Here is a 25793-nt window from a genome sequence, read left to right as displayed (position 1 = left end):
TACTCCTGATGGTCCTAATCTGGGACTAGGGTTAAAGGCACGGTCTCTGTGTCTCTAAAGTTGATGATGATACAGTAAGGCTCAAATCAGACAATAATATAGGAAAGCCAATGTATAGAAATATATATACACGTATGTATGTCAAAATTCTGGGGGGGAAAAAAACCCCACCTGTAACAAGCTAAACTGACCCAGTAAAATTAAAAGCACACCATTGCCATCACAAAAGAAAAACAGATATTGAATATATACAATTTATTTAATAAATTAATGTCATTCAAAATACAGTGCCAGAACATGATGCAGTTGAACATGCTAGTGATGTCGTCATGAAGCACCTGTGCTCATGTTGGATTGGCGGCGCCCCCGCTACTGCTAGTGGTTCCTGGGATTAATGCCAGAGCAGCACTAGTTACCTGCTCTTCCGCACGGCTAGTGCAGAGAATTCCTGAACAGTTCACCTTTCTAATCCTAACCCCCTCCCCACACACACACACACACACACACACACACACACACAACAGGTTAAAAAAAACACACCCTGACAGCTAATGGATGTCTATACACAATCACTCTACAGTAATGCTTGTTATTAAATTAGGATGTAATGACCTGGTTAACCCACTCTAAATTTTTAAGATGGAGAAATACAACAGCAGCAGGTAGTTATATGCATGAGCCAATGTTAATGTAATACAGAGAGTGGAGGCATTTACTGATTAAAGCTCCACACAGACCCGCACAACGAGGGACTAGCAATTCTCATTGCAAGCCCAGCAACTTAAGTCCACACCTGGTAAATGACCAGCTGATCGGAAGACCTGTATTCTAGATAGACAAGTATAAGTTAGTGAAAAGAGAGTACATGCACCTAATAGTATAGTTAGACTGATCCTGCAGTCATAGCTCTCCCTGTGCAATACCATAATATGGAAGATCTTCCTCAACTATAGTATAGGCTTTAGACAACACTTCTATACCAACATGGACACTAGTGTTAAGTGCAGCTGAATTAATTACACTGAAAAAAAAAACTGTATTCCAGGACTTCAGAACAGAAGCACGGGAATGAAATACATATACTAAAATAACCTCAGCACAATTTGCGATATACCACACTAGGAACAGGAAACTACTTTAATAAGTGAACTTCTTGAACTGTACATAACACAGGGCTAACAATGTTAGATAATCCAGATTCTTATGCTCTCATGATACATGTAAAAGTTTCTCAATTATTGGATAATCTATTTCATATTATGGAAGCATATCTTTCTGTAAGACTCACTGATATATATTATACTGATGCAAATATTAAGTAGGGCATAAAAATAAAATTTATCAAAGATAGATTTTTATGTACTCATATTTAGTCCTTTCATAGCCTCTCTTGTTTAGCAAAGAAAACGACAAAGCACATCAATCAGGCGTGCACTCCCTAAACTCCCCAACTATACAGGTGGTAGTGCAACCATTTCTCCATCCAGTTCAAACTCCTCTGTCCCATCCGGTGAAAAAAGGTAAGTTGGTGGTTTCCATGGAGATTCTTCAAGGCAGGATGGATAAAGTTTCCCCACAGTGCACCGGAAATCTCTCCCCAGGTCCCACAGTACACGTTCAGATATATGCTGCCGCAGAGACCACCGGTCAAGTTCCAGATCATACTGGTAGGTGACATATTTAGCTCTCTCATTTAAGTGGGTTTCTCGCATAAACACACACAGAGAATTTGAGATCACAACTGCTCTAACGCAGGGGTCTGAGTACCTCTTAGCAGGGATGTTGGCTGCCATTTTCCACTCATTTTTATTCACATCGTAAATTTCCACAGTTACTGAAGACCCATCTACAGTGCCAGAGGGGAGTCTTATGCCAGAATTGGTAGCAATGTGCAACCCTCCAATATAGAAAATTTTATCACCAAAAGCTGCAGCTGAAGCAAAAGACCTGGTAGTCTGTCTCATGGCCATTTCTACCCACGAATCAGACCTTGGAAAATAACAGTACATGAGGTTCAGTGTCATCACATAAATGCAGTCATGGACCACAACCGCTGCGCTCCACTGCCACGCACAAGGCAAAGGGCTTACCATTGTCCACTCATCCTTCTCAGTATCGTATCGTTCCACGGTCCTCCGATTAAGTTCTCCACCTACACTGTCTCCTCCAATTGCATAGATATAGCCTTCACAGCAAACCAAAGATGGCTTTATGCGGACAAAAAGCATCGGGGTCTTTGGAAACCAGGTATTTTGCTGTGCATCAAACCAATAAAAGCAATTCACAGTTCTGAAGGCAGTCTGAAGTTTGCTTGTTTTACTGTGATTTGTTTTTGTGTTTTTCAGAGGAACTTGACCACCTGCTATATAGATGTCATTATCAGGAGTTACAACAGTCCCAACCTTCTGCAAATCAGCCGGTGGGCTGCACAGCTTGTAAACTTTTTCTGCTTGGGGGCTGTAACAGACAGAAGAGTAAAGACTACAAGGATTTTCTGAAGACGCCTCAATGAAAATCATCATCTCCTCTTTAGTCATTCCAAGTCTTGGTTTGAAAAACTTGGGCATCGACTTATACAGACCTTGAACTACTACAGACTTGTCATTGGGTGGGAGGCCTTGAAACCAAGCTCTCTGCGTTACTTCTGAAAGTGCATCAATTCTGATTTGGCTAAGAACTGAAGACAAATACTGGGATCGTGATTCTGTGTTGTACTCTAGCCACAGCATAGCAGCTTCGCGAACTGTCTCCTCCTTTTCAACATTTAAATTGTCACTACTGAGGATGTCTATCAGTAGGTCATGTGACAGCTGCATGAATGCTTCCTGGTGATACACAGCAGTGAACTTGTGCTCTACCATTCTTTTAGCACTTTGTTTTAATTCCTCACAACTGAACAGATCAGCAAAACTCAACAATCGCACACAATTCTCTGCATTGATTTTTTTAATTAAGTATTCTCGACAACGCTGTAATACATCTTCTACCTAAGATGGGAGGGGAAAAAAAGGTTACTAAAGACAAGATAGACAAATTTTGCTTTTATGTAAAACACAAGTATATTAATCAGATCCCCAGAATTTGTTTTTAGAGGTATACATTTGGCCTAAGAGATAATGCTTTCCAATAATAATAAAACTATTAAGACTATAAATAATAAAACTATTGCATTTCTCTTGTCCAGTGGCCTACTTAAGTGCCCTATTTAAGAGATAATAGTGTAAGCTTAAAAAAAATATGATTGAGAAAACCAAAGGGAAACAATGTAAATAAATCATAGTACATAAATGATTATCATTTGTCCTCAAAAATTCATCATAAGTGATTGTTGAGGAACTGGAATCTGGTTTTCTCAACATGGACAAGATAGTCATTTATAAAACAAGAAAATCATGCACAATGACTAAAGTACTTATTTGCCTTTCTATCTAGAGAGGTAACATGACCAAAGGAACAATAAACACACTTATGTGCCATTATAAATTACCTACATTTAAATGACCCAGCTTAGCCATTCTGCTTCCCAGATTTTTTTTCGTAAGGAGGAGAAGTAGATCTTGGCTGACTCAGAACTGCTACCTACTATATTTATTCAACTTCATAACAAGCTAACTAGATGCAACTTAAGACTGAGAAGTCAGGTTGCTGACACTGGATGGTCAGTACTGGTACAGTATTAGGAGCTTTACTTCTCCAAGCTTCAGCTTTCTCTTGTATACAATCGGGAAATCCTTACCAATGGTTACAGTAAGGATTAGATATATCTATACATCATCTATATACATAAAGCAGGATATAGAATATATCTAAAACATTGTACATATCATAGATAAAGCATTAGAACAGTATGTGGCATATAAAAACATTACTATTCCCTGTGTCTAATCATGAAGATCATGTTGGTATTAAAAATGCCCCATCCCACGCCTGTCAAGGCAACCCAGTAAAAGAGCCAAGAGTCCTATTCTGCATTTCGTGAGCATATACATGAGTTTACTAACATGGTAGGGAAAAAGGAACAGTGTTCTTACTTACAGTAATAAAGTATTCTGAAATCCAAAATTTTTAAACATTTTTTTAGCAATTATATAAAATACCTACTTTTAGTTCCTGGCTTTAAAAAAGGTATTGAAGGGGCACCTGGGTGGCTCAGACGGTTAAGCGAACGACTTTGGCTCAGGTCATGATCTCACAGTTCGTGGGTTCAATCCCCATGTTGGGCTCTGTGCTGACAGCTAGCTCAGGGCCTGGAGCCTGCTTCAGATTCTGTATCTCCCTCTCTCTCTGACCCTCCCCTGCTCACGCTGTCTCTCTCTCAGAAATAAATAAAACAAAAAAATTAAAAAATAAAAAAGGTATTGAAAACTTACAAACTACTAAAAGACAGTGCGCATACTGTAGCATTTCCCCATTTCAAGTTTGCATAAGGTTATGAATGCTCTTGATTCTAAAGCACCAGGGGATGCCTGGGTGGCTTAGTCGGTTGAATGTCCGACTTTGGCTCAGGTCATGGTGTCAGGGTTCAAGCCCCACATTAGGCTTCACGCTGTTGGTGCGGAGCCTGCTTGGGATTCTTGTTCTCTCCTCTCTCTATGATGCCTGCTCACACTTTCTTCTGTTCTCAAAAGAAATAAACAAAACAAAACAAAAAAGCACCAGGAAGCTACTATGGTAGTAGTTTCCCCAGAGATGTAGGTACAGTGGGACACTGCACAATTTTCTAGGGAAAAAAAAAAGTTCAGAATAAAAGGAAGAAAGATACGTAAGACATGGACTTTACTGTGGTTCCCAGAACTTCACCTGTGTTGATGTTCAGTGTCATTCATACTCAATTCAGCACACACTTAGCAAGTATCTACTTTTCTAGGACCTTAGAAAAAATAAAAGGCACTTAAATTTAATAAATGCTTTTAAAAATTACTTCTACCTGAAATCTAAATTCTCAGGTGTATTAGCCAGAATATGAAACCAGTGTGAAATTTTCACCCACCTTTTTAATTAAGCTCCTATCATAGAACTAAAGAAGTTTACTGGCTAATCAAATCCTATTCTTCCCCTTATACATTTTTTTAAAGTTTTACTTATTTAAGTAATCTCTACACCCAACACAGGGCTCAAACCCAGAATCCCAGGATCAAGAGCTCCCTGCACTTCCTACTGAACCAGACATGCACTGCTCCTTTATATGCTTTAAAAGAGAAAACTTACCTCCTAAAATCTGCATAAGAAAATTATACCAATGTTAAGACAAAACAATGTTTTCTCAGAAAATAAACCACAGTTTATGTATACAATAGAGGAAAAACCACTTACCTGCAGGAAGCAAGCTGTTTCATAAAGCTGTTCGACAGTGCTGTCATTTATTGCCAAGTTACCCGTGTATGCATAAGCTATTATTATCTGTAAGGTGGCTGCATCCACATTCCGCAGGTGCACATGTGTCTGTTTGCTTTCACTGAGTCCACTCATGAACATGGCCCTACAGCAGAAAGAGAAACAAAGCTGATGAGTTAAGTGTAAAACCTGTGTAGACCTAAGAAGGAAAACTAAACAACATGGGATATTTATTTAGGATATTTGCCTATGGGCACATTATAGGGAAAGCTTTTGAGGGACACAAGAGAAAAACATAATTCAGTATCAAAGACATAACTACTCCACCATGCTGAGTGAAAACATCAAATTCACTTACTCTTTATATTAACACAATGGAATACTACTCAGCAATAAAAAGGAACTAAATATTGATATGTATTACAACAGATGAATCTCAAATACATGCTCACTGAAAGAAGCCAGATACAAAAGACCACATATTCTATGATTCCATTTATATGAAATATCCCCCCAAAATAAACAGAGACAAAAGGGAATTAGTTACCTAGAGCTGTATCTAAGAATGGTGAGTCACTATAAAAGAGCACAAGGTTGAGTGTAATGTTTCAAATTAGATTGTAGAAATGGTTGTGCATCTCTGTAAATATACTAAAATGCATTTATTTTTTTAATGGCTTTTTAAAATATTTATTTCTGAGAGAGAGAGAGAGAGAGAGAGAGAGAGAGACAGCATGAACAGGGGAGGGTCAGAGAGGGAGGGAGACACAGAATCTGAAGACAGGCTCCAGGTTCTGAGCTAGCTGTGAGCACAGAGCCCAACGTGGGGCTCGAACCCACAAACCAAGATATCATGACCTGAGCCAAAGTCAGACACTTAACCGTCTGAGCCACCCAGGTGCCCCTAAAATGCATTTAATTATACATTTAAAATGGGCAGATTTTATGGTATGTAAATTATCTCAATAAAGCTGTTAAAAATGTGATTTATTCAAATCGATTTCCTAAAACTATATGGGACAATTTCCTAAAAACCTATTATATACATACAGGAAACAATGCCAAAAAGGCAATTAGTGTTGTAGAGAATAAAGAACATAACACCCATACATAGATGAGAGATGAGAAAACAATGCAAAGAATATTACTGCACGCATACAAGAGAAAAGTCTATAGTGATCAAAAGTGGATAGGACAACAGTACTAGCTTGGGCCCCTAAAGGACAAGATGAGGAAGGCCTTCAATATGGATACAATAGTGAGGGCAGAACATAACTGTTTTTTTCCAGAAGCAAGGCGGAGCGTCAGGGTTCATGCAAGAGACTGGATGGCAAACTGTAAATATGAGTGGCTGTCAGATCACAGAGGGCTTTTAGAGACCTAGGAGGGGCACGCCTGGGGTGGCTCAAGTTGAGCTCCAGACTCTTAATTTCAGCCCAGGGCTCTGTGATCTAGGACCGCACCAGACTCTGTACTGAGCGTGAGGCCTGCTTAAGATTCTCTCTCCTTCTACCCCTCTCCCTGGCTCACACTCTCTCTCCAAAATAAAAAAAGAGAGACACAGGAGTCTGAGCTTTTTCTTATAGTGGAGAACACTAAAGGGTTTTGTGCATGAATTTATCAGCGCAATCAAATGTGTTCTGGAATGAATAGTGAGAGACCTCAAAGGCCAAAGGCTGGAGACCGGAAAATGGGCTTTGAGTCTACTGCAATCATCTAGCGGAGGAGTAAGAAGAACCTGACCCAGGGTGGCAGAAAAGGATACAAAAGCTATCACAATGAATTAAGATCTGGTGATTTTTCCAAACACAGAGAATGGAATAGAGGAGGAAGTAGGTGGGGAAATAAAACTACTTATTTTGAAGTAATTGCCTAAAAAAAACCTGCTAGCCATTGAGAGAAAATTTTAAGATCAAGGAATCGTAAGGTCAGGTTAATCCCAGGAAAAGGGAGAGTTAAGTTTTGGACTTAAGGTAAGGGTAATTGAGACAGATAGAAATAATACAATAGTCAGTTAAGTATAATTAATGAAACTCTGGAGAAGATGAGGCATTAATACAGTAAGCTGTGGGGGGTGCATGGGTGGTTCAGTTGGGTAAGTGTCTGACTCTTGATTCTGGCTCAGGTCATGGTCTCAAAGTCATGACATGGAGCTTCATGTTGGGCTCTGCACTGACCATGGAGCCTGCTTAAGACGGACTCTCTCTCTCTCTAAAATTTAAAAACAAAAAAAAAATTAAAAACAAAATGGTGGCTGTGAATTATCTACAAAGTGACATGTGTTAAAGTTGAATAAGGTTATCTGAGTGGGGACTAAAAAAATATAAAGAAAAATACATTCAGAATCTCAATGACCAACCTGAGGTAAAGTTCAATTAGGAAAAAAAAAGAAAAAGGAATAACAGAAGGTTGAGAAAAATTCATCAGAGAAATAAGCAGTCCAGTACCATGCTACTTAGGATAAGAGAGGTGGGGTGTCAAACACTGAAGAATAACAAACGCCACAAAGTCACTGGTGACTACCTAATTGCTTTCGTGGTATAACTCAGAATGAGAAGTAAGGACAGCAGCTAAACTTCAGGCAGTGGAAGAGAGGAAGAGTGGCACAAACAAAATCAGTGTGGTTGATGACATCCTCCCAAAAATACAAGATGACAATAAATAAACCTGGGTACTGGAGAACAAACAGGAAGTTTTCTCGGAAAATATCAAAGACATGCAAAAAACTCTTTTAAAACACCTATATATATATATATATATATATGTTTATATATTGTGAGAAAGAGAGGGAGAGAGAGAGAATTCTAAGCAGGCTCTGCACCAACAGCCCCAACATGGGGCTCAATGATCCATGAGATCACAGCCTGAGTCCAAGTCAAGAATGGGCTGCTCAATTAAAGTCAAGAATGGGAAGCCAAGAATGGGATGCACCCAGGCACCCCTAAAAAACACCTAGAACTACTGGCTTCACCTGTCTGACACGAGAGAATGGGAGATAACCAAAGAAACCTGAAAAAGAACTGTTAAGAGCGGAGTAAAAATGGAAGATGGGGGATCAGGTGGTTTTTAGGTCTATTCGAGTAGAAGGCAGTAATTTTGGAAAAGAGAGGGCAAGAGAACAGCAGACTTACAGATGACATTGAGACTAGCTATTCATTTCTTTTTTTTTTTTTAATTTTTTTTTTTTTAATGTTTTCTTTATTTCTAGGAGAGAGAGAGAGAGACAGAGACAGTGTGAGCAGGGGAGGGTCAGAGAGAGAAGGAGTCACAGACTCTGAAACAGGCTCCAGGCTCTGAGCTGGCAGTCAGCACAGAGCCCGACGCGGGGCTCGAACCCACGAACCGCGAGATCATGACCTAAGCGAAAGTCGGACACTTAACCGACTAAGCCACCCAGGCGCCCCCTAGCTATTCATTTCTACATCACGGTTTATAACACCAGAATTATGGACATCTGTGAAGGAGCAGAGCTTGCTGAAGACCAAAGATAGAAGCCTAGCCAACCTGATCATGAAAATTTTATTTTTTTTAAGTTTGTTTATTTATTTTGAGAGGGAAAAGGAGAGAAAGAGAGAGAGCATGAGCACTGGAGCAGGGGAGAAGCAGAGAGAGAGGTGGGAGAAGGACGGAGGGATGGAGGAAGCTCCAGAGAGAGAATCTCAAGCAGTCTCGGGCTATCAGTGTGGAGCCAGATGGGAGCTCAATTTCACAAACAGTGAGATCATGACCAGAACTGAAACCAAGAGTTGGAAGCTTAACCAACTGAGCTACCAAGGCACCACGTGAAAACTGTAAACATTTTTAAGAAAGAGCAAATACTGAATTACAAATTATATATGAAATATGGAAAAGTACCACAGTGGAAGAGGTGCTGAGTAATTCTCAGTCTCTCATTTGGGGTCTAAAATGAACTGTAAATGTTACTAAGAAGTACAGAGGTTCTTTTGATTTCTGAGGTTCTACTGATTCTTGCTGGGATGTAACTGGTAATTTATTTATTTATTTATTTTTTTTTAAATGTTTTATTTATTTCTAGGAGAGAGAGAGAGAGACAGCGTGAGCAGGGGAGGGTCAGAGAGAGAGGGAGTCACAGACTGAAACAGGCTCCAGGCTCTGAGCTGGCAGTCAGCACAGGGCCCGACGCGGGGCTCGAACCCACGAACCGCGAGATCATGACCTAAGCGAAAGTCGGACGCTTAACCGACTAAGCCACCCAGGCGCCCCTGTAACTGGTAATTTAAACTACAAAGGAAAGATGTATGTAACCCGAAAGGAAACATTTCTAATAGTAAATTTCTAGTGGTAAAGATTGATAATAGTGTTATACATAAAGATATACTAAAACTGACAAACCTGAAGGAATCCAACTGAAGAACACTTTGGAAAAGATCAAATTATTATTATGGAAATATAGGACAGTCTACCTACTCCAGAGGAAAGCTATGTACGGAAGAAGAAAAAAAAAATAGGAGTGTTTTCAACTTGTGGATTATGAAAGCAGCCCAGACAGAGGATTTTAAAGATGCGTAGCTTTAATCACAAACATGTATTAGACTATTCTTTCTGCTTAAAATTACTTCTACTTAACTCTACTTCTTATTATCTGTTTTAGGAAGAATATATTTTCTCAGAAGACCAAGGATGCTAAAAAAGGGAATGAGCCAGTGATGAGAAAGTAACAGTAGCCTTAAAAAGACTGTGTTGTCTTTAAGGCTGTAACATTATTGGAAGATTTAAGTCTCCTGGTCTTCTGGAAAATCAATACTAACCTACTTAGTTAAAGATAAATAGTAACCTCGCGACTACAGAATTTAAAGAACAGTACGTTATCTATACAATCACAAACTTAATGAAGAAAAAAAAAAAGGAAGACAGCTACAAAAATGCACATTTACTTCCTGATCAAGATGATGACCATACAGAGACTATTACACGTGTAATTTCTAGGCAGGTTTAAAAATCAGACTAGATGACTGCTAAGGTCATTACGTTTACAAAAGATTCTATTTTAGGATTATAAATATCAGTCTGAAAATCCACAACTAAGGCACAGAACTCTAATACTGGATAATCAGTTTATAAATAATGGCCATTAAAAAAGGACAGCTAATAAACCTAGGTATTTACTGAATCTATAACCCTGAATTTCTAACACCATCTAATAAGCCAATAGATGCAAAACAAAAAACACTGACTATCACAATCATTTGGGAAGGCTTTAAATATAAAAATTCTGAAACTCTGAATCAGAGTTTGACTCCCTGAATCAGAATTTCTAGGTTTGAAATCCAAGAACCTCTATTTGTCGAAGCACTTGAGGATTCTGATGATCAACCAAATTTTAGAATCACTGTTTGCAAATATGCTAAGCTTTCTAAGAAAATCAAGGTCTGAAATTGCATGAAAAATCCACAGCTTAACCTGAAACAACTGCAGGCAGAGCAAAGATAATTAGCATTGGGCTTTAGCTTCTGGAATCATCAGGTGTGTTACATTAAGAAATGTGAAGTTTTGGGGCGCCTGGGTGGCTCAGTCGGTTAAGCATCGACTTCGGCTCAGGTCATGATTTCACAGTTTGTGGGCTCGAGCCCTGCGTCGGGCTCTGTACTGGCAGCTCAGAGCCCAGAGCCTGCTTCAGATTCTGTGTCTCCCTCTCTCCCTGACCCTCCCCTGCTCATGTTGTCTCTCTCTCTCTCTCTCTCTCAAAAATAAATAAAACGTGGAAAAAAAAAAGAAATGTGAAGTTTTGGGGCACCTGGGTGGCTGTCGGTGAAGTCCAACTCTTGATTTCAGCGCAGGTCATGATCTCACACAATTTGTGAGATGGAGCCCTGCACTGGGCTTTGCACGGACAGGGTGGGGCCTGCTTGGGATTCTCTCTCCCTACCCCCCCTCAAAGTAAATAAACATTAAAAAAAATGTTAAGTTTCTACACCTTCATGTTTGTTAACCTTATAAAGTCAACATTAAACCTGTCCTGTCTATAGCTGACACTAAAGAACAAAAAAATTAACTTTCACAGCTGATCTCCACTTATAGCTACTAGTATTTGTGGTAGGATTATACTGATCCACATTTAACTCATCTTTATTCACCTTGTCCCTTTCAAATATTAAGTAAAAATTCAACCTAAAGACAGAACTCAAATAAAAGAATTTCTACGCCTCTGCTTCTGTTCTTCCCATGAAACACACAATAAAGAGAAACCTACTTAAAAGGTTAAAAGTTGTGGAAGACCATAAAAATGAAAAGTTAAGCTTTATTTATTTGCTATTACAAATAAATCAGCTTCTAAATTCTGATGCATAGAAAACAGTATTAATTACTAAATATTTAAATCTGGGAGGAGTCTGATAAGGCTAAAAGGATATCATAAATGATAATAATAAAGCCAAGAGAAAAAGAAACACATTTCTGCAAAGGAAATAAAGTCCGTAACACATCTAAATAGTAACATTTATCCTCTGAAAGTTATTTGGCCTACTACAACTCTTACATCTATCAATAACTATTCTTTTCTAAATGTAGTGTTTTAAAATCTCAACAAGTAAAAATCATTCATCTTTCTTCCTCTTTTAATGGTAAAACAGCATGCTGAATCTCTTTGCCTCCCCACAATGGAAACTTTACCTGAGTTAATTTCAACAAATTTCTTGCATTTAAACCTCTGTAAAAACTTCTTTTTCCTGTCCTTTACTTAAAGGTGCGAGGAGGTGATCTGGCAAAGCACTATACCATTGGAATATAAAATTTAGGCAAAACATTAAGATGTCTATTTTTTTTTAATTAAACGTTTAAAAGAATTCCTTACTAAAACATTAAAATATGCTAACATTCTGCATTTGAAATTACAAGCCAAGCAAGATTTAATTACTTACCTAAAATAAGAGCTACATGTTGCAAGAACCATCTTATGACAAGGGAATTCAGTGCCCTCAACAATTAACACTATGTCAGTAAACAATTGCTGTTCATAAAACAGTTTTAACTGTTCCAACAAGGACACAGCATATTCAGTATTGATCTGCCTCTCGTCTTGAGTGGACATGACTATATTCCATTAATATCTCCCGGAACAGATTGGAAAAGTCAGTCTTAACTGATGGAAGGTCAAGTGAATGCTTCAGAAATAAAGAAAGGAGAAACTCTGCTTGCTGTTATCTGTAGCATTCAGAATCAAGACTGACACATTCACTAATGAACAGTTTCTTGTTATAGGCTTAGAATCACTCCTAGGTCATCCTGTGTTAATTAGGTTCTTCAGTTTTCCAACAGTCTGCAGACATCTTGCTCAAATCTGCAATTGTTGTGCAGCTCATGAGTTAAAGAGAATGACACACGAGGTAGATTTTGTGGTGACATCCTAGGTTTTGTGGATCCTCTGGAGAAACTAAAACGAAAAAAAAATTCAGTTAGAGTATGTAGGCCAGTACATTTTTAGGATATAAAGCTTAAAATAGAAGATTTAAAAAAATATATATAGCTTATTGTCATATTGTCAAGTCGGTTTCCACATAACACCCAGTGCTCATCCCAACAAGTCCCTCCTCCATGTCCATCACCCATTTCCCTCTCTCCCCCACCCCCCATCAACCCTCAGTTTGTTCTCAGTATTTAAAACTCTCTTGTGGTTTGCCTCCCTCCCTCTCCTTAACTATTTTCTCCCCCTTCCTTTCCTCTATGGTCCTCTGTTAAGTTTCTCCTGTTCCACATATGAGTGAAAACATATGGTATCTGTCTTTCTCTGCCTGACTTATTTCATTAACATAATACTCTCCAGTTCCATCCACGTTGCTACACATGGCCAGATTTCATTCTTTCTCATTGCCATGTAGTATTCCATTATATATATAAATCACATCTTCTTGATCCATTCGTCAGTTGATGGACATTTAGGATCTTTCCATGATTTGGCTATTGTTCAAAGTGCTGCTATGAACATTGGGGTACACGTGTCCCTATGCATCAGCACTCCTGTACCCCTTGGGTAAAGTCCTAGCAGTGCTAAAATAGCAGACTTAAATATAAATTATATTTATTCGAAGTTCAACTTCAGATATTACCATAAAAAATGAAACATGAGGAAAGGTATATTTATTGTTTTTTGACAGAGAGTGTATACACAAGCAGGGAGAGGGTCAGAGGGAAAGAGGGAAAGAAAAAGAAGAGAGAGGGGAAAAAACAGAGAGAGAGGGAGAGGGAGGGAGAGAGAGAGAGACTGAGAAAGAGAGAGAGAGAGAGAATCTGAATCTCAAGCAGGCTCCATGCGCAGCACGAAGCCCGACACAGGGTTCAATCCCATGACCCTGGGATCATAACCTGAGCTAAAATCAAGATTTGGATGCTCAAGTTACTCAGGGCCCCCTTGAGAAAAGGGACATTTAAAGTCTCTTACCTTTAAAATAAAAAACCCTGAAAAAAATAATATTTATAGTTTTAAATTAATTTTGTCTTCTCTACAAAATAAACATTCTAGAAAATAAGGAGCACATCGATAAGCAGATATTTTAACGTTATTTCAAAATAAAGAATTTAAATTACCTGCAAAGCCAAATCCACTAGTTATTTGTTTAGTGGCAATATATGAACATAATTTAAGAGAAAAAGGAAACAAAATAAAACCCTTTCTCTTGCACGGAGAATCTCATTTTGGGGATATATTCTAAATACACTTACAAATACTTTATATTTAATATAAATAAAACTATATGGTAAACAGATTCCATTTGTTAATTTCCAAACTATATATATAATATGTATTTCAAAGTTTATTTTGAGAGAGACAGAGACAGCACGAGTGGGGGAGAGGCGCAGAGAGAGAGAGAGAGAGAGAGAGAGAGAGAGAGAGAGGGAGAGACAGCATACCAAGCTGCCAACACAGAGCCTGACATGGGGCTCAAACCCACAAACCATGAGATCATGACCTGAGTCAAAACCAAGAGTTGGATGGGCCACCCAGGCATTCCGAAACTAAGTCTTTTGTAAATCTGTAGTTCAGTCCAGTAAGGGGAGCATATGCAATATATCTCTTTGCACAGTGGTGGTTCCTTCCTAGAAATCTTTTTAAGAGTATTACAATTTACGGGAGGAGAGGGGGAACAACCTTTTTTAAACCAACATGTGTTCCTACTTGGAAGACTCCATATTATACGAATATGAATGTTCTCCAAAATGTATAAATTTAATACAAATCCAATCTAAATCCTATTTGCAGAAGATTCATCTGGAAGAATGCACAGTAGTTGCCAAGATATTTGAGGGGAAGGGAAGAGAAGCTTTCCTCGTGACTCTTATCAAGTATTAAAATGTATTAAAAATCTACAATAAACCAAGTAAATGTAACAAATCAGGTATGTTAAACACTTGCCATTTTAAAATAGGAAAACTGGCTTAATTCAACAAATAGTGTTGGAACAACTGGCTAACCACTTGAGAGAGGGGGAAAAACCCTAGATTGTAGTCACATTACATAGCATTCATCAAAAGACATTCCAATTGAATTAAAGTTTAACTTTAAATTTTTATTTGGAAACCAGTAATTACAACATATGGCAAAGAAATTACAAATCAGGAAAAGTAGAGGTAAAACCCATACAAAATTACTAAATAGGTAAAAACTATCACTTCTTTTCTAATTAGATGACTCCTAGTACCCATAATCAGAAAATCAAGTAGTATTGACATGAAACCTATAAATAATACTGTGACTGCAACCACTAACACTTTTTCTCACAAAGTATCTCCCATATGTCAAAGAGAAGATCACATTGTACTTCCTGCCAAACTATACTATTACACAAACTGCTAACTTGATATACACTGTCACATTTCCAGCCAACTTAACTCTGAACGTAACTAAAACAGGTGCAAAGGCAGAGAGAGACTTTGGGTCATTTAAGGTAATGACTTTGCTCTTCCAGATTTGAAAGTTACACTTTATATCTAAGTTCTACTACTATAACCTCTAAGGCTAATAATACCTAAAATCACTGGCTACTTTCACATAGCAATAATGCAAGACCCAGTGAGGCTGTGGAGAAAATGAGCATTCTTACACAGAAGTGTAGGTCAATTCATACCCACAAGCCCTTAAACAAAACTCTTAGGGCTAGAGAGGCACATGGGTGGGTCAGTCAGTTAAGCGTCTGACATCGGCTTAGGTCATGATCTCGCGGTTTGTGGGTTTGAGCCCTGCCTCAGGCCCTGTGCTGATAGCTAGGAGCCTGGAACCGGCTGAGGTTTCTGTGTCTCCCTCTCTCTCTGCCCCTCCAACTGTTCGTGCTCTCTTAAGGCTAGATATGTTCTGGAATTTAGGATTTTTCAGATTTTATAGAGATAATGTGGTACATGTATCATGTATTACAAGACTCTCTCAAGGAGTCTGGCACAACACTCCATAATTGAACATAACTACTATCTTTAATGTGGGAAATATGAACAGTGTGAAAATAATACTATAAATAGCCTCATGTTACTTCACGTTGAGTTTTGCTAGTTTTTCTTAAAAGCTGATTTTAAGAGCTTTCTGAATTTTAGAGCTGCAAGTGAACTATTACAGAAAGTATAGTATATTTGGCATTGTAAATACTGAATATCTCAATCAATTCTACCTCTAGAAATTTATCTTACAGAAATGCATGCACTGATAAACTGAAAGGCCTAACCCTAGAAGCAAGATCCAAAATCAACCTCATCCATATTTAAATCAGGTGACAGGAACTGGCAGTCTGGGCCAGGATGGATTTGGATCACACTGCTAGACCCCAGAATTCCTTGAAGGCTAGCTGTACAGACTTACCCTGGTCATTTCTTTAACTTCATATTACGACTTAATTTTTTGTAGTGACCTGATTTCTTGCAAGGACTTTTGTAAGGCCCTATTTAATTTATGTCTTTTACTAAATTTATTTTTTTTTAAATCATATGCACGACACCATAGTAAAACAACTGAAGATGCTTTTAGAAAATTACACTGTGAGCCAACTTTATGTAATCCTCACTATGGCTGCATTATGCACCCTATTCCCCACCCCTTACTTTGTAATCTAGAATACATTTTCTTCCTGATAAGGTAATTTTTATTTAGGATATCTGTGGGCTCTGTGCTGGCAGCATGGAGCCTGCTCGGGATTTTCTCTCTCCCTCTCTCTGCTCCTCACCTGTTTGCTTGGGCAATCAATCAATCAATCAATCAATGTTTTAAGAAATAAAATAGGGAGAAAAAGTCATTCAGATATATTAAATAAATAAGTTTAATAATTTAAACATCTGTATCTAGTACAATTCAAAGTAAAACTCTGAGAACACAGACTTTAACTATGTAAACTAAAAATGTGAAAAGATGATCAAACAGCCTTCAAATGCCCGTAACATGAATATTTACAGAATCCTTTTCTCCTAGAAACAAAACTTGAAATCAATATCCTAAAAATATTTCACAAAGCCTGTACTGTATTAATTTCACCAGTGATCGAACATATTTTATGAATTTTCTTTTTAATAAATACACTGTGTCACATATCATCCTATGTTATACCTAATATTAGCTTCAAAAGAAGTCACACATCTTGTTATCTTGTAGAAGTTAGCAGTTAGTTACCCACAGACTGAGTAATTCCCAGGTATCAAGGGAATTATTTAATTTTGTATCACAATGGCTACTTAAATTTAACTCAACAAATGTTTACTGAGTATTTAGTTTTTTTTTTTTTTTATTTTTTTATTTTTTTTTTATTTTTATTTCTGAGAGAGANCGAAAACAAAAGCTTTATTGAGATATAATTCACATATTGGACAATTCTCCATTTTCAAGTACACACTTCAGTGGTTTTTTTTTTTAAAAGTTTTATTTTTATTTCTAAGAGAGAGAGAGAGAGAGAGAGAGAGACAGCGTGAGCAGGGGAGGGTCAGAGAGAGAGGGAGTCACAGACCGAAACAGGCTCTAGGCTCTGAGCTGGCAGTCAGCACAGAGCCCGACGCGGGGCCCGAACCCACGAACCGCGAGATCATGACCTAAGCGAAAGTCAGTTGCTTAACCGACTAAGCCACCCAGGCGCCCCTGTTTACTGAGTATTTATTAAGTGCTGGTCATTGTACTAGAAGTACTCAGACTGAGAGCTGCCAACCACTAGAGCTCCAAAATACCATTATGCATTTATTCTTACTATAGACTACAGCCAAAGCCATAATTATCATTCACAAGGGGTTGTTTTAAAAAAGTTATTCTAGACAAATACTAACAAGGTGGCAAATGGGTGAAACAAGTTGGGTATAAGAAACATTTTTCTCAAAATCCAGCTGTCCTGATCTTTCACTTCAAAACTTCTGATAATACAAGAAATTTTATTTTTTTTTAAAAATGTTTTTATTTATTTCTGAGAGAGACAGCGTGAGCAGGGGAGGGTCAGAGAGAGAGGGAGATACAGAATCTGAAGCAGGTTCCAGGCTCTGAGCTAGCTGTCAGCACAGAGCCTGACTCGAACCCACAAACTGTGAGATCATGACCTGAGCCGAAGTCGGACGCTTAACCAACTAAGCCACCCAGGCGCCCCAAGAAATTTTATTCTTTACCATAAGAAAAAGTGTCATACAAGTAAAATGAGCAAAGGAGGTAGTTGGCACTTGGTTCCACTACGAAGTGGTTCACACTGCAGAAAGAGGAAAACCTCAGTGAAGACTTTTTTTAATCCTTCTGTTTATTAACATATGCAATGATTATCTAATTTGAAAAAAAAAAACTTTTAAAGGGTATACTACTTTCTCTTATCACAATGACAAAATATTTCAGAGGCTTTGCAAGCTATAGTATCTCTATCCCAAATGCTTAACTCTGTTGTTGTAGCCTCAAAGTGACAAAAAAAAAAAAAGTATGTAAACAAATGGACATACTGTATTTCAATAAAACTTACTTCTAAAAACAGGCCACAAAATAAGTAAATAAAAATTACAAAGGTAAAAAATAAAAACAGGCCACATGTATCAATCTCTGCTTCAGACCACTTCTTGATCAAATATGAAGAATCAATGATTAAAATACATAACTCAACTTGTATTTCCTAGAAGGCTTTCTGTGTAGATCACAGTAACGGGAAAAACACACACCTTAAATGCTTAAAAGTTTAATTAAATGTAATTCTTAATCTAACCCGTATATATTCCACTTTCTCTTCAACAAAAATATTTTATCATCTGTTACCTAACACACAACTGCTTTCCCCACCTACAGCAGGTTCAGTGGATTTCTGAAACACTTTCTCTTTTATACAGTGTGAATTACTCTTTACTAAGGTTATTAAGGTTAAAAACAAGGGGCACCTGCGTGGCTCAGTTAGTTAAGCATCAGATTTCAGCTCAGGTCATGATCTCATAGTTCCAGAGTTCGAGCCCTGCGTAAGGCTTGCTGCGGTCAGCACAGAGGCCGCTTTGGATCCTCTGTTTCCCTCTCTCTGCCCCTTCCCCACTCATTCCCTTGCTCTCTCTCAAAAATAAGTACTTAAAAAAAAAAGACATTCCTCTACAAGATGTTAGGAAAAAAAAAACAGTGAGAGAAAACTATATAGTCAAAACCACTTATTTCCTATTTTATCAACTGTAATAACTACATGCAATTGAGAAACAGAAGATGTATATACAAGATAATTTTTGTGTAAAGAGATGTATTTTAAAGTCCTTTATTTGAAAGCCGGTCATAAGAAATATTCCACAGTGAAAAATGACAACTAGAGTAAGAAATGGGAGTTGTATAAACACTGTGTAATAAATTCAGAATCTAATAAAGTACATTGTCCTTTGACATAAAAACTATGGATATTTTAACTTCTTTTTCTTTCTTCTACTCTCTACCCATGGACTTTCTGCAAAAAATCAGGGGACAAAGTCCAACTTACTTTTAAATCTAAGGACTTTCTATAAAAGTAGGAAATGTATTGATTACGATTGAGAAAAAAAAAAAGGCAAAAGTTCTGGTTCTAATATATTTTTTCTCTAGGCTACCTAAGCCTTCAAGGTACTATTGAGTGAATTCCACCACACAAAATAGTTTCAAAAGGAACACTGCTATTACAGGATCATCAGGATTAAATCAGTCAGCAATCCATATTAATATACACAGTTCTATTTAAAAATCTGAAACACCTCTTACGAGAAATTATTTCAACAGATTTTCCTCAAATAATCAATGTGCCTGAAAAGCAAATCTTCAGAGAGCCAACCTGTTTTACATTTTCAACATTAAATCAGAAATACAGAAAAACCCAACTTTAAAATTACTCACACTGCAGAAGTTTAACCTGCTTGTCTGAAATACTCACTTCATTTTCCTAAAAAGTAACAGTACTACAAAACAGGTGGGTAAGTCCTGAAGCTTCAAAACCCAAGGTATGCTCCAAAATATATCTACAAAGAAAATCTACACAATGTAAATGCTGTAATATAGTTATAGTTAAAAGAGATAATAGTAACAACAGGGGTGCCTGGGTGGCTAAGACTTCCGCTACCATCTCATGGTTACAGTGAGTTTGAGCCCTGCATGTTGCTTTCTGCTGTCAGCACAGAGCCTGCTTTGGATCCTCTGTCCACCCTTCCTCCGCCCCTCCCCTGCTCACGCTGTCTTTCAAAATAAACTGAAAAAAAAAGTGACAATTTATATTGTATAGACTCTGAACACTGATGTTAAAGAAACAGAAACCAGAATTGACAACACGAAATATTGAAATTTTAAAAATCAATTCCAAACACTCAAAGATTTCAGAAGTTGATGGCAATAAGTTTTATTAGGGGGAGGGTAGGTATCTAATTTCACTCTGAAACCTAGTTTTCAATCCTAAAGTGTGTCATTTGGAGTACCCTTCCACTGAGTAGCTACAGAAACAGAAGCAAAGCAAGCTTTTTCAATGCTAAATCAGGCAAAACCTAGAAGATCAAGGAAAGAACACGGGATTAAATAACCGCTGTGTGAAAATGATACTGATTAGCAATGAAGTGAGCTGTGTACGTTAAATGAAATTAAAAGATGGGAAGGAGGTTGCCAAGAAGGACGACGCAGACAATATATAAAGGATGAAATAATGGACTCTATAGGTCATCATCATCTGTATGAAGCACCTCCCAGTTTTATACTTTTAATTTAGATGGTGCCGCATCTTCCAATGCCACAAACGCCAATACAAAAGATTGAAAACTTCTTGGCAAGGATCCAAGGCATTTTGTATGTCAAGTATTGCCAAAAACCTAAGCACACGAACTGTGGAGCTGTAAAAGCCCAATTCTTCAACTAGTTGTGTGACCTTTCATAAGTTATTTACTTTCTGGGCCACAGTATGCTAATCAGTAAAATGGAAGATAAAAACAGAACTCTTCTCAGGGAGTTGAATAATTTCATAAAGATCTTCGGACGATGCCTGACACAGAACACTACCACATAAATACTTGCAGTTATATTTATTAATGCACTCACTGGTCAGGCTTTTTGTGGCCCTTTCCCAACTCCTGAACCTATCTCCACACCTACACCAGGTCAGGCGTCCCACAAAGTCTCAGTACTCAAACATAGTTCTCTTTTTACCCTTGGTGAAAGGGATCTTAAACATTCATTCAAAGACTTACGGAATATTTTGATGGTACAAATCACAAAACAAACTGGCTCAACAAACATTAATCTTGAAAGGGCTGATGTCAGTGCAAAAAAACTAAAGGGGAACCAGGAAGCACCAGTCACAAAACAAAACTTTGTTCCTATCAAAGAGGCGATAGGTTTCTCCTTAGGGAGGACAAAAGATTGGTGCCAAGAAGCTTGCTTTCAAGTTATCAAAACCATCCTGACAGTTGGGAATATTTGGAAGACCACTAGGTCTTTAGACTGATTGTCAACCACTACACAAACAGTATTTTTTGGAGGTGTGACAAACATCAATTAAAAGAAATTCCTTGCCTTTTAAAGAATTTATAAAGTCTGATAAGTTTCAGTATTGCTTCCCCTACTCTAACCAAATTAAAAGCTCAGGTCTATTCCTGTGTTCTTCCTTTTCAACCACACTAAAGAGACTACAGGACTCCACCAAGTTAATTATGCTCAGTACCCTAATTCAGATCACAAGTATAAGCTTCTGTACTACATTACGATTAATAAGTTATTTCACTTTTAAAAAATTAAACAAGAACGAAGTTTTAAATGAGAACATAAAGGCAATGCCACCTGCGATAGAATAATCATGAGTATAGTATGTCCTTTTCGTGTTTTCCTCAGCTCTGCATAGTGACTTAAGAAAGCTGGAGAAATATAGACTACAGCAAAACTGACCTTAACTTTTTCACTGGAATTTCATTTTTCACCAAGTCAATAATCTTTTCAATCACAACAGCAGAAGAAAATACTTCCCAGAGATTCAAACATACTCATAAGGTCATTAAAGGCACAACCACTTAATGATTATGACTACTGAAGTTTCTCAGTTTCTTTCCCCAAAAATAAACTGAGGAAGAGTTAGAATCCTCTGCCTACCATGGAAGCTACTGCATGTCACCACTTGTCAGAGGTGTGGAAGTAGAGCAAAGAAAGCGAAGAATTTTAAGAGCTTCTCTCATTAAATTGTATTTTCTCCAAATCTTCTACATCAATCCCTTCTCTTCTCACACTGAGAAAATCTAGGTACTACAAATTCCTGGCAATGGAACCAGGAGTAATATTCAAATATTTAAAAATTACTTGCAATCAACCTGTCACTTTTTATACTGAGTTGTTTTATACTGAGTTAAATATTACTTGCCATATTCAAACTGCACAAAACTGAAAACGATAAAACTGAGATATAATTAAGAACTCTGATATTTTCATTCATATATTTTATGACAGTAAGACAAATCCTTTTTCCTGGTTCTTAGGAAGGTCGGCAATGAGAAAAACAACTCTTACGTAAATTTATGTGTAAAATCTTTTGGCTTTTCAGACTGCATTCAAATCTCTCGGAGTTCGATGTTTCAATTTTACGAAATAGCTCATTTCCATTAATCAGGAGAAAGAGAATCTACAGAATTGTGTAGACGTAAGCACTATGACACGTTATTCCCACCCACCTCCTCAGAGGCCCCGTGAATAACTAAAGTTAATAGATCTTTATCGTAACGCCTCCTGTGAGAGCAAACAAAAAGGGGAGAAGAGTTATAGTACTTAAAATTCCTACAAAACTCCGTGTAGAGAAATTAGCACCTGATGTTAAAGTGTGGAGGATAAAGCATGCACAACTGAAACGCTATAGTCCTATATAGTTCGCCAACAGACAACTTCTGGGGGATTTCAGGACCCAATGCAAAGGGTTTTCAATAAGGAGACCAACAAAAGATCAAAGTGAAGAATAAGCTTAACAGTTAGCAACCAGATGACGAGAACAGTAAAATTCCACATCGTCAAAACTAGAAAAACAACGGACTGGTCTGATTCTTCAATTTATTTTAGGCCAGTAAAGTCCTTCTGAAAAAACGTTACCAAAGGTTAACTAAGTCACTCACAATCGCAAGAGATTTGAATACTCAAATTAAGGCAAAAATTCACAACACAGGGAAGGAAAAAAATGAAAAAACAAAAAACAAACCACACCGGTAATTAGTTGCTTCAATACAAGAAAATATAATTTTGGTCAGACCACATTATTGATAGGGTTTTGTTTCTGAATGCCTCAATGCTCAGTGAGCCAGACGTACAGATTCATGTATAAACAACACGTGACCGTTCTGTACCCTACATTTTTATAAGGCTAAATGATATAGAAAATAAATGCCACACACAAATGTGCCCTTTTAAAGTTAATTTTACATTTGGGTTCTCTTTCTATTTTCTCTTGAAAGGACCATAGTGGTAGCGGACAAGTCTAGGGATCTGTAGCCCATGGAGTATGTATTCCTCTCCCTTTACGGTCGCTGTAAAAGGAGATCTTAGATCGCTAAACTAGAATTTTAAAAAAGTCATTAACTCTGAATAACTGCTCCAATCAAACCAAGGGATATTCTACTTCACGGTTTATCAATACATAGGGAGAGGGAGGTGGTCGAGTTCAAATAAGTTAACGATTTCACAGTCTAAAGTAAACACGTACACAATATTGTTTCAAAGGGCAGCTTCTGCTTTCTTTTTAAAATCGTTAGATCACAATGGCACCTCTGGTAATTTACACATCTCTTGCTTACTTCAGATATACCGGTTAAGAAAAAAATGCAAGGAAGGGCTTGCCCTTCTCCGGCCCACCACCTCGCGAACACGTCGCGAGGCGTTAAGGGAAACGGTTTTATTTTGGCAAAGGCGGGCGCCAACCGGGGCCAGGGAGCCGCCCGGTAGACCCGCGGCCGCCGCGGCGCCCGGGGGCCGGGGCCGGAAACGCCCCCGCAAGCGGCGCACAGGGGCACCCCAGCCCCAAACACCAGCCCGACTGCGGAGGGGCCGCCGCTGGGTGCGGAGGGCGGCGCCGGCTGCCCGCGCCCCTCCCCCGCCGCGGCGGAAGCGTCTCGGGTTTGAAAGATGCCGCCGCCGCCCCCCGCCCCCCCGCCGGCAGAGCCACAAAGAGCCGAACCCCCTTCCACCGCTGCCCTCCCTTCCCAATTCCTCCACAGGTCTTGGCGGGCTCCCCCTGCCCGCCCCTACCTCTCGCCCAGTGCTGGTGACGCCTGCTCACCCGTGTCCCCAAGTCCCGGGGATCGGGATCCGGTGCGGCCGGCGGCCCCGAAAACACTGGGCCCCTCGGGCGCGGCGGCGGGGGCGTGGCCCTCCCGCCGCGGCCAGGGCCGGGGTCTCGCCTCCGCCTCCTCCGAGGAAGGCTGGCGCCTCGCCTCGTCTTCCTTCCGGCTTTCCCTCGCGCCCTCCCTCGGTTGGTCCGTCCTGTGCGGAAAGCAGCGTCCTCTGCGGGCGCCGCCGCACGCTCCTCAGGGCCCGACCACCGCCAGACTCCTCCCCCGGGAGCCGCGCCGCCGGGCCGCGAGACGCCCGGCTCGCCGCTCCCGCCCCGCCCCTGCGGCGCGCGCTTTCCCCCTTCGCCGGCCCCTTCGTGGCCCGGGAACGCGCGGGCAGCGGACGGCGGGCCAGCCTTCGCCAGGTTTTACTTCCCGCCGCTTGCGCCCGCCTAGCAGCACAAGCGGTAGTTTTGCAGTTTCCCGGGTTCTTGAGACCCCCCCCACCCCTTTCCCGCGCCCTTCCCCTAGCTTCCCCCGCCCTTTTCCTTTGCTGGATCCCACCGGAAAGCCAAAACAATTAGGTCCGCGCAGGCGCGAAAAAGGAAGCGGAAAGAGGAGGAAGGGAGGGGGCGGTGCGAGGCGACGGGGAGGCGCTTGTGGAGGGGTTTCCCGGAGAAGGTCAGCGGATAGCCCTCGGAGGGCGCGTGCGCAACCAGGCGGTGGTCTCCTGCGTAGAAGCGCTGGCATGGGGTTCAGGGTTAGCTTTTCGAAAGGAGAGGCCCGAGAAATTCAATGCTAGGGAATCCAGACCCCAAAGCACCAAATTTTATGCCTGCTGTATTTCCCCCCTTGAAATACAGAAATTTGCAGGCTGGGTCGGGAATTGGGAATGAAGAGGGCTAGACATCAGACCATGGGAAGGAGAGACAGTTGGGTGACTGGCTGAGTGAGCTTTGTCTCCTCAGAACCTGCTCTCCAAAACGCGCCTTCCACTTTCAGAGCTTGTTCGGTTTTCCTGATCTCATCAAGAGAGGCTTCATGTCTTTCAAGGTCAAGGAGAACCTAAAAGCAGCACCTGAAAGGGCCCGCAGTTCTGGGGAGGAAACCGTTTTCAGAGTGCGGGGTTGGGGAGGCAACCGCATATGAAGTCTTCAGATAGGGTTGTGCTGCAATGCGGCGGCTACCTGCTACCCCACCCCCCAGCAAGTTCCAAAGGAGCGCCTTCCAGCCTCACAAGCGAAGCTTTTGTAGCAGCAGATGGCTGTGGCCCACGCTGGTTTGGTTAACTTGGTACAGCTTGCTAGCAAGCAGAAAGTTGTAGATTTGCTCTCTCATTTGATAGAAGTTATTCGTGGATGCAAAATTGTCAGGAATGCCCACACAGACTTCACCTACCTTCGTAATTTACACTCTCGGCACAAGCCCAATCTGGAAAATGTACATGACTAATTATAAACTAAAAGCATGTAAGTTACCAAAGAGCTTCTTCCTGTAGGCTAGGTTAGATCAACTGAATGCACGCCAAGATGTGTGTATTTGGGAATACTGGTAAAGGATTTTACAGCAGAATTTAGAAAATAGATTCATTCAACAAATCTTTATTGAATGCCAGGTATGCTGTCACTCTGCTTAGACTGGTTAAATGCTTAAGTGTTTTGATATTAAACAACAAAGGAGCTATAACAAAGATTCTGTCACTTAACACACTTGAACACCTACTCAGTGCCAGACAAGAAGGCACAAACACCACCTATGGTTACAGACTATTTCATCCTGCAGACAAGAGTCATGTAAGATTTTGAAGG

The 25793-nt window shown here is 39.6% G+C and overlaps 1 protein-coding gene across 2 annotated transcripts; it reads right to left on the bottom strand.

Moving 5' to 3' along the window:
• Positions 1–231: 231 nt before the first annotated feature.
• Positions 232–24280, bottom strand: KBTBD2 (kelch repeat and BTB domain containing 2). Of its 2 annotated transcripts, none has more exons than XM_039251152.1 (4): positions 23963–24280; positions 12213–12724; positions 5314–5479; positions 232–2987 (listed from the first exon to the last, which is right to left on the bottom strand). In XM_039251152.1, exons 2-4 carry the CDS (start codon positions 12380–12382, stop codon positions 1452–1454), a joined length of 1872 nt encoding a protein of 623 aa, XP_039107083.1. In that variant the 5' UTR covers positions 12383–12724; positions 23963–24280; the 3' UTR covers positions 232–1451. The 2 variants fall into 2 exon arrangements, with proteins under 2 accessions (XP_039107083.1, XP_039107084.1); XM_039251153.1 differs by having other exon boundaries at positions 23994–24280.
• Between the last annotated feature and the right edge of the window lie 1513 nt (positions 24281–25793).

Source organism: Hyaena hyaena, unplaced genomic scaffold (genome assembly GCF_003009895.1).
Source record: "Hyaena hyaena isolate Hyena2069 unplaced genomic scaffold, ASM300989v1 scaffold_387, whole genome shotgun sequence".
NCBI classification, from domain to species: domain Eukaryota; kingdom Metazoa; phylum Chordata; class Mammalia; order Carnivora; family Hyaenidae; genus Hyaena; species Hyaena hyaena.
The sequence above is the reverse complement of the archived record's forward strand: the minus strand, read 5'-3'. Positions and strand labels throughout refer to the sequence as shown.

Coding starts and splice junctions, on each gene's coding strand:
- KBTBD2 (XM_039251152.1), bottom strand. CDS start 12,382: ATGTCCACTCAAGACGAGAGGCAGATCAATACTGAATATGCTGTGTCC. Junction 5,480..12,212: donor ACATGTAGCTCTTATTTTAG/GTAAGTAATTAA, acceptor TTTCTGCTGTAG/GGCCATGTTCATGAGTGGAC. Junction 2,988..5,313: donor AAACAGCTTGCTTCCTGCAG/GTAAGTGGTTTT, acceptor CTCCCATCTTAG/GTAGAAGATGTATTACAGCG.